At 42.7% G+C, this 12173-nt stretch overlaps 1 protein-coding gene across 1 annotated transcript in view; it reads left to right on the forward strand.

Moving 5' to 3' along the window:
• Positions 1 to 10429, forward strand: part of LOC109934271 (heparan-sulfate 6-O-sulfotransferase 2-like) — a 48984-nt gene extending 38555 nt beyond the window's left edge. The window contains exon 2 of the mRNA XM_020533078.2: positions 9724 to 10429. Within this exon, the coding sequence (XP_020388667.2) occupies positions 9724 to 10429 (706 nt within the window). The remainder of the gene's footprint in view (positions 1 to 9723) is intronic.
• Positions 10430 to 12173: the final 1744 nt, after the last annotated feature.

Here is a 12173-nt window from a genome sequence, read left to right on the forward strand (position 1 = left end):
TCTACACCTTGTTATCTCAGATTCTCCAGCATCTGCAGTTCCTACTATCTCTGTAAAAGGGGTGAGGCAGTTACATAACTGGAAAAGGAGCCCCTCACAGCTGTACTGAGGGAGGATACATCAGAGGACTCATGCAGCGAGGCAATATAGGTAGAACTCAGGAACAGGAAAGGTGAAATCACAATGCAGGGGGTATACTACAGGTCTTCCAACAGCCAACGGGAGATAGAGGAGAGAATATATAGACAGATTTTGAAAAGATGTAAAAACAGCAAGGTTGTTGTGGTGGGTGATTTTTAACTTCCCCTATGTTGACTGGAACTCACTTCATGCTAGGGACTTGAATGGGGCAGAATTTGTAAAGACCATTCAGGAGGGTTTCTTGACACAGTATCTAAACAGTCTAACCAGGGAAGGGGTTATACTGTATTTGGTTTTGGGAAATAAGCCTGTTAAAGTGGTGACGTTTCAGTAGCGGAGCATTTCAGGAGTAGTGACCATAATACCGTGAATTTTAAGATACTCATGATTGGGATAACTGCAGTCCTCGGTTGAAGGTGTTAAACTGGGGGAAGGCTAAAACAATATTAGGCAGGAATGGAGAATTTTGATTGGAGGCAGCTGTTTGAGAATAAATCCACATTGGATATGTGTAAGTATTTCAAAAGGCAGTTGATAAGAGTTGAGAAGCGGCATGTTAATGAAGGATAGATATGGACAAGTTATGTGAAACTTGGATGACCAGGGATGTAACCTTGGTCAAAAAGAAGAAGGAAGCATACAAAAGGTTTAAGAGGATGGGAACTCAAGAAGCCTTTGAAGTATATAATGAAAGTAGAAAAGAATTTAAACACGGAATTAGAAAGGCTAAAAAGGGTCATGACAAGTTGTTAGCAAACAGGATTAAGGAGAATCTCAAGGCTTTTCAAACATAAATAAAAAGCAAGAAGGTAGCCAGGGAAAAGGTTGGCCCACTTGAGGACAAAGGAGGGAATCTATGTGTGGAGCCAGAAGAGGTAGGTGAGGTCCTAAAAAAAACTTTGTGTCAGTAATCACCAAAGAGAAGGAATTTTTTTTTCTTCTTTATTCATTCATGGGATGAGGACGTCACTGACCAGGCAGCATTTATTGCCCATCCCTAATTGCCTAGCAGGCCATTCAGAGTCAACCACATTGCTGTGGGTCTGGAGTCACATGTAGACCAGGTAAGGATGGTAGTTTCCTTCCCTAAAGGACACTAGTGAACCAGATGGGTTTTTCCCAACAATCAACAATGGATTCATCATTAGACTCTTAATTCCAGATATTTATTGAATTCAAATTCCACCATCTGCCATTACAGGATTCAAACCCATGTCCCCAGAACATTATCTGGGTCTCTGGATTAACAGTCCAACAATAATACCACTAAGCCATTGATCTCTGGGAAGGGACTGTCGAATTTCTAAGCCAAGTTGCTATTAAAAGGAAACTGTTGGAAAAGTTTCTCAGGGTTAAGATCTATATGCATTTGGAAGCAAATTGACTTAATAGTGATAGACAGCATGGTTGTGTTGGAGTTGCAGATAGTGCAGGATTGTCAGAGGATACAACAGGAAATAGATCAGTTGGAGGCATGGGCAGACAGTTGGCAGTTGGAGTTTAATCTGGACAAATGTGAGGTGATGCGTTTTCGAAGATCAAGTGCAGTTGGAAAGTGTATAGTGAATGGCAGAGCCCTTAGGAATATTAATATGCAGAGGGATCTGGCTGTGCAGGTCCATAGATCACTGAAGGTGGCAGCACAGGTAGATAAGGTAGTGAAAAAGGCCTATGGTATGCTTACATTCATTGGAAGGGGCATTGAGTATAAAGATAGGCAAGTTACGCTGCAGCTTTATAGCACTTTAGTTAGGCCACACTGAAATATTGCAGTTCTGGTCACCACAATACCAGAAGGATGCGGATGCTTTGGAGAGGATACAGAAAAGGTTTACCAAAATGTTGCCTGGTATGGGGGATTTTAGCTATGAAGAGAGGTTGGGTAGTCTGGGCTTGTTTTCACTGAAATGCAGGAGGTTGAAGTTTATAATATTGATAGAAATTTAAAAGATTGTGAAAGGCATGGATAGAGCGGAAAGTGTGAGGCTTTTTACCCAGGGTGGAGGGGTCAATTATTAGGAGGCATAGGTTCAAAGTGCAGGTGGGCAAGTTTTTTACATAATGGGTGGTGAGTGCCTGAAACGTGCTGCCAGAGGAGGTGTTGGAGGCAGACATAAAAGTATCATTCGAGAAGCACTTGGATGAATCCATGAATAGATGGGGAATAGAGGAGTACAGATTCTGTAAATAAAGACAGTTTTAGTATGGAAGGGCAAAATGTGTCGATGCGGGCTAGGAGGGCTGCAGGGCCTGTTCCTGTGCTGTATTATTCTTTGAAATGGTTAGTTTCACCTCTTCTTGTAAGAACCCTTACCTTTCAGGGTAATCTGAGGTAAATTGGGCTCTTTTCATGATTGAAAGTGATGGCCCACTTATGAGTTTGTGTAAACAGCAAGCAATGATCTGATTGTAGAGTCATAGAGTTATACAGCAATGAAATAGACCATTCAGTCTAACTCATGCACACTGACCAGACTCTCCCATTCTGACCTAGTCCCATTTGCCAGCATTTGGCCCATATCCCTGCAAACCCTTCCTAGTCATACACCCATCTAGATCCATTTATAATGTTGTAATTGTACCTGCCTCCTCCACTTCCGCTGGCAGCTTGTTCCGTACATGCACCACGCTCTGTGTGAAAAAGTTACCCCTCAGGTCCTTTTTAAATCTTTCCCCTCTCACGTTCAACCACTGCCCTATAGTTTTGGGCTCTTTATCTCACAGGATATCTCTGGTATTTCAACATCAGGCTTGCCTGTTGAACGAATAGCTCAGGCCCTATTTACTAGGTTGCTGATTAGGCCAAGCTTATCAGTTGTGAAGGAATACCAATGCAATTATTAGCCAGTGAAGTTTGGCTTGTGAGGTAGAACTCATAAGCAAATATGGTGGGTGGATTGGCCATGCTAAATTGCCCATAGTGTTCAGGGATGTGGAGATTAGGTGGGTTATGGGGAATGGGTCTGGGTGGGATGCTCTGAGGGTTGGTGTGGACTTGTTGGACCAAAGGGCCTGTTTCCACACTGTAGGGATTAAAAAAAAATTGTGATCTCAACAACTTATGATCTATATTAGTGACTTGGATAAAGGGACTGACTGTATTGTAACTACTTGGCCAATGAATCATATATCGGTAGGAATACAAGTTGTGAAAAGGATAAAAAAAAGTGTTTGCAAAGAGGATTATAACTGGTTAAGTGTGGCAGATGAAGTATAATTTTCTAAAATGTGAGGACGGATAGAATATAGTATTTAAATGGAGCAAGAGAGAGAGAAAGCAGAATGCTCTTACCACAACTGATGTGACACAACTTCCACAGTCTCCATCTTAATCCACTCCAGCATTACCGCTTCACACTGGTCTGTGCACCTAATCACTTCTCCAATTGAGCTGCAGATGTCTGTACATTCTCTTACCTGTGCTCTCGCTGTGGTTCTTTTCTATTGTCCCATTCCAGTTACTATTAATAGCCACAGGTTCAGATATTTTGACCTCATGGCACCATTTCATCTCCACTGAGGCCTACTTCACAAACACAATGAGAGAGAAGGTTTAAATGTTGATTTTAGGGGACACAAAATGAACAATCACTTCTTGTAAGAGATCGGGAGGCTACACCCAGATTTAGGGTGGCATCTCTGCGTGCCCTGCTAGCAAGGGTCAGAATGAGATTTTCTGTTCCAGCAATGGGAAGAAGACCTAGCGCCATGAAAAAGAGGCATTGTTGGTGATCCGTGTAGTCAACAGCAGGGCATTGATCATCAGGACATGGATGCAGTGCATATGTGGAAAGTTGTAGATTCACCTCCATTCTTTAGTACACTCCTCTTATTCTGTCTTGAAAGACATTACAAAGATTTATATCATTCCTCATTCCCACTTCACTTTCAGCTGCACTGTTTGTTCTATTTGCCTCCCACCTCCCCCATTTGCCACTATTACCCCAATCCAGAATCACAGAGTTGCTATTGTGCAGAAGGAGGCCATTTGACCCATCATGGCTGCACCAGCTTTCTGAAGAAGCATCATGACTTAATGCCTGCCCTTTGCCCATAACTCTACACATTATTTCTTTTTAAATAACCATCCTCTTGAAAGCTATCAATTGATCCTGCCTCCACCACACTTCAGGAATCACTGAACCACTCATTGTATGAAAATGTTTTTACTCACATTGCATTACTTCTTTTGCAAATTACTTTAAATCTCATTCTTGACCTGTTTTTAAGTGGTAATAGTTTCTCCCTGTCTACATGTTCAACTTCAATTCAATCTTTTGGCCCTTTTTGTCTCTATTCTTTCATGGTATATGGGGTTGCTAACAAGGCCAGCATTTGTTGCTCAGTCCAAATTGCTCTGAGTGGTGTGCAAGAAAATTTCAGAGAGGAGCTGACAGTCACCAAACCTGTTTGTCCTGCTCCTTTGGTATGGCTGATTGCAACAATTTGGAATGAAGCTGAACACTGTGGAATTGTCAGAAAACCACCAAAGTCCTGACTTCATAATGTACTTAAGTTCCTGACTGGACCCCAGAGAATGTTGTGTGTACGTCATCTCCCGAGTAAACTCCTACAACAACAATTCTGAGCCTGCAAAGACTACCTTCAAACTAAAATCATTTTCCAGTTTGTCAGATAGAACTCAAGATCGCAGAAGGTTTCCACTTGTCTCCTACTGCCTTTTTAAGACAGTTCGTTATTGCCATACTCAGATAAATCCCATAATACTGGCAAAATAAGTTACTCTTCCATTTCTTTTAGCATTCAGCTTTTCTTCCATGTCTGGTTCAAAGCTTTGATGAGTTGCTGTGGGAGAACCTGAATTGTTAACCAGTGAGCACGTCTTTGGTGAGTAAGTTTCTGAGAAGATCATTCCGTTATTTTATGGCTAGGACATATGTGGGCTATTTTCTACTTGTTTGATATCAATGCCACAGCTGCACTGGAATAGCTTGGTAAGAGGGGCTGCCGATTCAGGTATATAGGTGTACAAGACATTTGTGAGACCTTAGCTGGAGTATTGTGTGAGTTATGGGTGCCACATTATAGGAAAGATGCAAATGCATCAAAGAGAGCGCAGAAGCTATTTACTAGAATAGTCCCAGGACTAAGAAACTTCAGTTATGAAGATAGATTGAAGAAGTCAGAACTGTTCTCCTTGGAGAGAAGAAGGCTGAGAAGAGATTTGATAGAGATTTCAAAATCATGAGTGAGCTGGATGGAGTAGATAGGAACAAACTGTTCCCACTCGTAAAAAAAATTAAAGTGACGTGCAAGCGAAGCAAGGGTGATGTGAGAGAAAAATGTTTTCACACAGTGAGTATTTAGGGCTTGCACATAAATATGTTAAAGCAACATTATCATAAGGAAGAAGACAACCAAGAGCAAGTATGTCAGGTAATAACAGAGAAGGGAATGACAGGGGCAGTGGGAAGTGAGGTGGAATCACAGGTAGACAGTTCACAAAATGGACCTTCTACAATTCCACTAGCCAATACTGCTCTATTGGGACAGTTAGACAATGTGGTTTTGTACTTAGTGAAAGGATATGGGGAGGTCCAGTCAGGTTATTTAAAAAATTCAAGGAAATCTGTAGAATTACACCTGGATGTACTATATTAGCCAGACTTGATGTGAATTTAGGCGAATCAGTACCGAGAAAAGCACATCCTTATCGGTTAAACCTGGGAAAACAAGCTTGGTGGAAACAAAGATTCAATGCATGCTAGAAAATCACCTGATTGTACCTAACCAAAGCTGCTATAGCTCATCAGTGGTGCCATTTCCTAAACCAAATGGGTCAACTAGATACTGCATAAATTACACTAAAGTAGATACAGTAATGAGAACACAATTTCTCAGGGAGAGGACTGTATTGATAAAGTTGGCAGTGCTTCATTCCTTTCTTACATTGATCTATTGAAAGTTTACTGGTATGTGCCCTTAACATCAAGAGCTAAATGTTGAGTCATGACATTCATATTTAGAAACGCCACAAATTCGAAAAATTTATACATCAAGTTGTAGCTACTGCTATCCACAAGTAATTCTGTAGTTTATTTAGATGATATTGTAATATAAAGCAACACATAAGAACATGTACAACAAGTAGTAAACCTGTTAAAGTAATTATATTTTACTTGTGATGAAGAGTATAACTAGAGGCCATCAATACAAGATAGTCACCAAGAAATCCATAGGGACTTCATTAAGAAAAAATTGCTTAAAGAGTGTTAAGAATGTGGACTAATTGAAGCAAATAACATAAGTGCATTTAAGAAGAGACGGGACAATCGTTACCAGGGCGAAGGCATTTCGATTTATATTTAGCTGAGAAAAGATGGAAGAAAGCTCAAATGGAGAACAAACATTGGCAATGGCCAGTTAACAGGCCAATTAATCTATTACAACAGCCATGTCGTCCAAACACTTCACCTCATATTCATGAAGAAAAGGTTACGTCTGCATAACCTCCCATCTTAGATGGTGTGTCTGACTATTCTGGAAAAGGTTTCAGAGGACCCTGTGGTGATTGGTGCCAACAGAAGTAATGATGCACAAGGTTTCTACATGTCTACTCTGCGTTATTTCTGCTGACCTCTCCCTCATACCACATACTTGTATGACTCACTTAACCCATCTAACTTAACTCAAGTAATGAACCTAATCTCACACAACCCATACTTATCCCATTGCAGACTCTTTGGGGGATTTACAAGGGATGAAAAATTCAGATTTCTTGGTGTGACGTGGAGAAGTAGATGTGAATTCAGCAGTGTGTGTGTGGCATATTTACTCTGTGGCAGGTTCATTACTTGTAACATGTTTACATGCCATGAACACTCATTAGCCTGGAACAAATTTTAATAGTCGCACTCTCAGGACAAAAGTCTTGTAGTATCTAGTTCCCGTCACTTAAGGGTGAATGCACCTGATTAACTTTGTGCAGTTGTGTTTAAGGTGAGTAGTTGTCCCGGGTTTAACTCTGGCACAGGGGTGCTGGGTGAGTCCGTGTGCGTGCAAAGGTAGATGTTTGGACACAGTGAGTGCAGAGGAGAGAAGCAACAAACATCCTAGGTGTGGTGGTCCTATAAAGGGTAGGATAGGGTGTGGTTCTTAATGGGATTTGTAGGTGAATGATGGTCGGTGGAATGATGCTGTCAATATTAAGGTCTTATAGTTCAAATTTGGGAGTGTTGGTTGATGGAAAGAACACTCACGAGAGTGAGTTTGGATTGGGTTGATGGAAACAGGTTAATTCCAGAGTCACACATTCAGAGATCTCATGGGGTACACCAAAGGAGCTAATGAAAGCATTGAGAGGGATAATAGGAGTTCACGGTCAGAGTGGGCAATTTGGGTTGTCATGGATGAAGGCAAAGAGGAGAGAGATAGAATGTCAAAGGAAATGGTGATCGAGCACAGGGTGATGGCAGAATGTTCAAGGGTTACAGAGAAGTGGCAAAAGGTTATGTTTGTTGGGTCAAAAGTGATGGAGACAAGCATGAAAGTACAGTAGGAGGGTGGAAGGTACAGAAACAGGTTTGGAAATCCACTGGCACCTTATTGACAATCTTGTAGAAAATGGATCCCCTGATCATGCCATGACAATACCTCGAAACTGGACTTTGATATTGCAATCAATTTAAAGTTATAATATTTATCCACCAGATACCAAATACTCCAGAAAATATTAGAGCCAGTGCATTCATGTAGAAGTGAATTTTTAATCATCAGTCATCATTACTGCCAAAACACTTTTCTGACGCTGAAAATTTACATTTATAAGCGTGGAGTCACACTCCTTTACAATTTGCAACTCAATAAAAACTGTTATTTCTTAATTCTGCCTCTTTTTTTTTCTCTCTGTCTAAACCCCATCATTCCCAATCATATTTTGATTTCAATACATGATTTAAATATAATTAAAAACCCAAATCTTCTGGTCTCCTAATTGTCAGACAACAGACAAATCAAAATTCATATCAGGTCACAACACAATTTCCAACCCACTACCCTCTGTAAATATTACCCAACCAGTTTAAAGTTCTGACAGGCAATTCCCTTCCTCCTTGGACACCCATGTCAATCTCTCTGATTCCAAGTTGGAGACTTTGGACAGTGTCACGTAATGTACCCAGCAAGAAACATTTGACAGAAAAAAAACACTTCTAACTTCGAGCTAGTGACATAACTGGGGGATATCATTTACTCTGATATCCCCCTCAACTCCTTGAGAGACCCCTAAAACCCTCTGGGCTCCCAACTACTACCCAACCAATTTTCTGACCTCACCATAGTTACATCCAACCTCCTACACGCATCCCAACTATCCACCTGACTGCTGACTACTCCCTATGGGATCCAACAATGCCAATATCCAACTATTCCTCCTGCTCCCCAACATTCACCTGATCAGATCTGAATAGCCCATTACTGCATATCCTCCACAACACAACTAGCCCCAGACTGACCCAACCCCACCCTCCCCACCCCACCTCATCCACCCTACTCACCTATGACCTCGCCAAACTCCACCCTACCCACCTACCAATTCACCCACCACCACCCTACTCAACTCTTACCTCACCCACCCCCGCCCTACATGTATATCTCACCTACCCCAACCCGACTCACTTACCCAATCCAGCCTACGCATTTACCACACACACCTGCCTTTCCTCCCTCAAATCCAGCCAGCACCCTATTCATTCATTCACACATCCATCCATTCACCACCATTCAGAGTGGATGGACCACACGGCAGCTAATTCTGCAAAACGAGGCCGTTGTCCTGTCTTCCTACCACCTGGACACCTGTCCGCTGCCACCAGGTCTCCCAAATGGCCACTGCCCTCCGCATTCTGGCTCGGAAGACCCAGAAAAAAATGTGGAGCTGCCAGGAGTCTAGGGAATGTTCGAAAGGAGCAGCAGTCCAATAATGGGACAACAAGAAACACAAGAGAATGCTGGAGGAACTCGGCAGGTCTGGCTGCTGAAGAAAGTTTTGAAGAATGCACTCCAAATGTTAACTTTTTTCTCTCTCCACAAATGCAGCTAAACCTGCTGAGATTCTCCAGCATTATCTATTTTTGTTTCATATCTCCAGCATCCACTGTGTTGACTTTCACATTTGTGCAGCTGTTGGGAAGATCCCAGCGTCTTTAAATCCTAAATAAAAACCAAAAGAACTGCGGATGCTGTAAATCAGGAACAAAAACAGAAGTTGCTGGAAAAGCTCAGCAAGTCTGGCAGCATCTGTGAAGAGAAAATCAGAGTTAACGTTCGGGTCCAGTGACCCCCCGTCCCGGATACGTCGACTTTGCTGCTCCTCTGATGCTGCCTGGCCTTTTGTGTTCCTCCAGCTCCGCATTGTGTTGACTCTGACTCCAGCATCTGCAGTTCTTGCTATCTTCTTATGGTGACGTAGCTCGTTTGAAAAGCAGCAAGTTCGATGATTAAAAGCCTAATGGGGGGTTGTTACCCCAGCACAGCGAGAATGCAAACAGAATTCTTGTTGCTGCAGTTCTGTTACAAAAAAATTGCGAATATGACAGATGGTCTTTCTCTCCACATTTCTAGGAATTTCTATTACATAACAATGCTGAGAGATCCGGTATCCCGCTTTTTAAGTGAATGGAGGCATGTCCAAAGAGGAGCTACCTGGAGGGCTTCATTACACATGTGTGATGGCCGGACCCCTACACCGGATGAGCTTCCGACCTGCTACGCAGGGGACGACTGGTCAGGCTGCAGTTTGCAGGAGTTCATGAATTGCCCTTATAACCTGGCCAACAATCGCCAGGTCCGTATGCTCGCTGACCTAAGCCTGGTGGGCTGTTACAATGCATCCACCATGGGAGCCACCAGGCGCAATGAAATACTCCTGCACAGCGCCAAGACTAATCTGAAAGACATGGCCTTCTTCGGACTGACCGAGTTCCAGAGGAAGACCCAATGTCTGTTCGAAAGAACCTTTCAGCTGAGGTTCATTTCGCCGTTCACCCAACTTAACAGCACCCGGGCGGCCAGTGTGACGCTGGACCGGCAAACCCGAAGGCACATCGAGCAGCTGAACTTTCTGGATGTGCAGCTCTACGACTACGCGAAGGATCTCTTCCTGCAGCGTTTCCAGTACATGAGGCAGAAGGAGCGCCAGGCCGAGAAAAGGAAGCGCCAGGAGCAACGCAGAGCGCATCGCCAGAAGCAGGGATCACACAGATCCCCAACAAAGCACACAGACAGCATGATGACAGATGACTATGCAAGTCTGGTAGAAAGGTGGTGACTGATTCTCATCCGCCCCTTCATTCATTCATCCTGGGCAATTAATATTGTGACAATAATTTAAAAAAAAACACGTGCGGGGCCCATGTGAAACCTGCAGTACCATCACCCTGTGTCAAATCACAGTAAACCTGTCTTGCGCTATCTTTGTCGCTGGAATTTTAACTCCAGTCTAATCTTCGCCTCTACATTCCACCCAATTCCCAGGCCCCATCTCACTCGTACGCTCTTTCTGTTCACCCTCGGTTCAGTTCATGTTGTGGGAAATTTAGAGTCGAAATTACTCTCAATGTTATGAATTAGAGTCATAGACTCAGCGTTGTACAGCACGGAAACAAGATCCTTCGGTCCAACTCGTCCATGCCGACCAGATGACCTAAATTAATCTAGTCCCAATTGTTAGCATTTGGCCCATATCCTTCTAAACCCTTCCTATTCATATATATACACCCATCCAGATGCCTTTTAAATGTTGTTATAGTACCAGCCTCTAACATTTGCTGTGGCAGTTTATTTCATACACACACCATCTTCTGTTTGGAAAAGTTGCCCCATAGGTCCCTTTTAAGTGTCCCTTTTAAGTCTTTCCCCTCTCACCTTAAACCTATGCCCTCTAGTTCTGGACTCATGCACCCCCAAGAAAAGGACCTTGACTATTCACCCTATCCATGCCCCTCATGATTTTATAAACCTCTGTAAGATCACCTCTCAGCTTCCAATGCTCCACGGAAAATAGCCCCAGTCTATTTAGCCTCTCCCTATAACTCAAACCCTCCAACCCTGGCAACATTCTTGTAAATCTTTTCTAAACCCTTTCAAGTTTCACAACATCCTTGCTATAGCAAGGAGACCAGAATTACATGCAGTATTCCAAAAGTAGCCTAACCAATATCCTGTACAGCTGCAACATGACATGCCAACTCCTAAATACAATGCACTGACCAACAAAAGCAAGTGTACCAAACACCTTCATCACTATCCTATCCACCTGCGCTCCAGTTTCAAGGAACTATGAATTTACACTCCAAGGTCTCTTTGTTCAGCAACACTCCCAGGACCTTACCATTAAGTGACTAAGTCGTGCCCTGATTTGCCTTTCCAAAATGCAGCACCTCACATTTATCTAAATTAAATTCCATCTGCCACTCCTCAGCCCATTGGCTCATCTGATCAAGATCCCGTTGTACTCTGAAGTAACCTTCGCTGTCTACTACACCTCCAATTTTGGAGTCATCTGCAAGCTTACTAACCATACGTCTTATGTTCATATTCAAATCATTTATATAAATGATGAAAAGCAGTGGACCCAGCACCGGTCCTTGTGGCACACCACTGGTCTCCAGTCTGAAAAGCAACCCTCCACCACCACCTTCAAGCCAGTTCTGTATCCAAATAGCTAGTTCTCCCTATATTCCATGTGATCTAACTTTGCTATCTCGTCTACCATGAGGAACCTTCTTGAACGCTTTACTGAAGTCCACATAGATCACGTCCACCGCTCTGCCCTCATCAGTCATCTTCTTTACTTCTTCAAAAAACTCAAGTCACGTTAATTGATTGCAAGAATTCCATTTAATTGTCAAAGGTACTTTGTCAGACAACAGGCAATGCAAGTCCAGGAACAATACATGTAACTGGAATTGTGACAAGTACATCCATGCATCAGGTCAAATTCAACACCAAAATAAGTACAGCTACTGCCATATTACAAGACCAAGTTTTAAAAAAAATCTGTTGAAGTTAGC

The sequence above is a fragment of the Rhincodon typus genome, chromosome 6 (genome assembly GCF_021869965.1).
Source record: "Rhincodon typus isolate 14 chromosome 6, sRhiTyp1.1, whole genome shotgun sequence".
NCBI classification, from domain to species: domain Eukaryota; kingdom Metazoa; phylum Chordata; class Chondrichthyes; order Orectolobiformes; family Rhincodontidae; genus Rhincodon; species Rhincodon typus.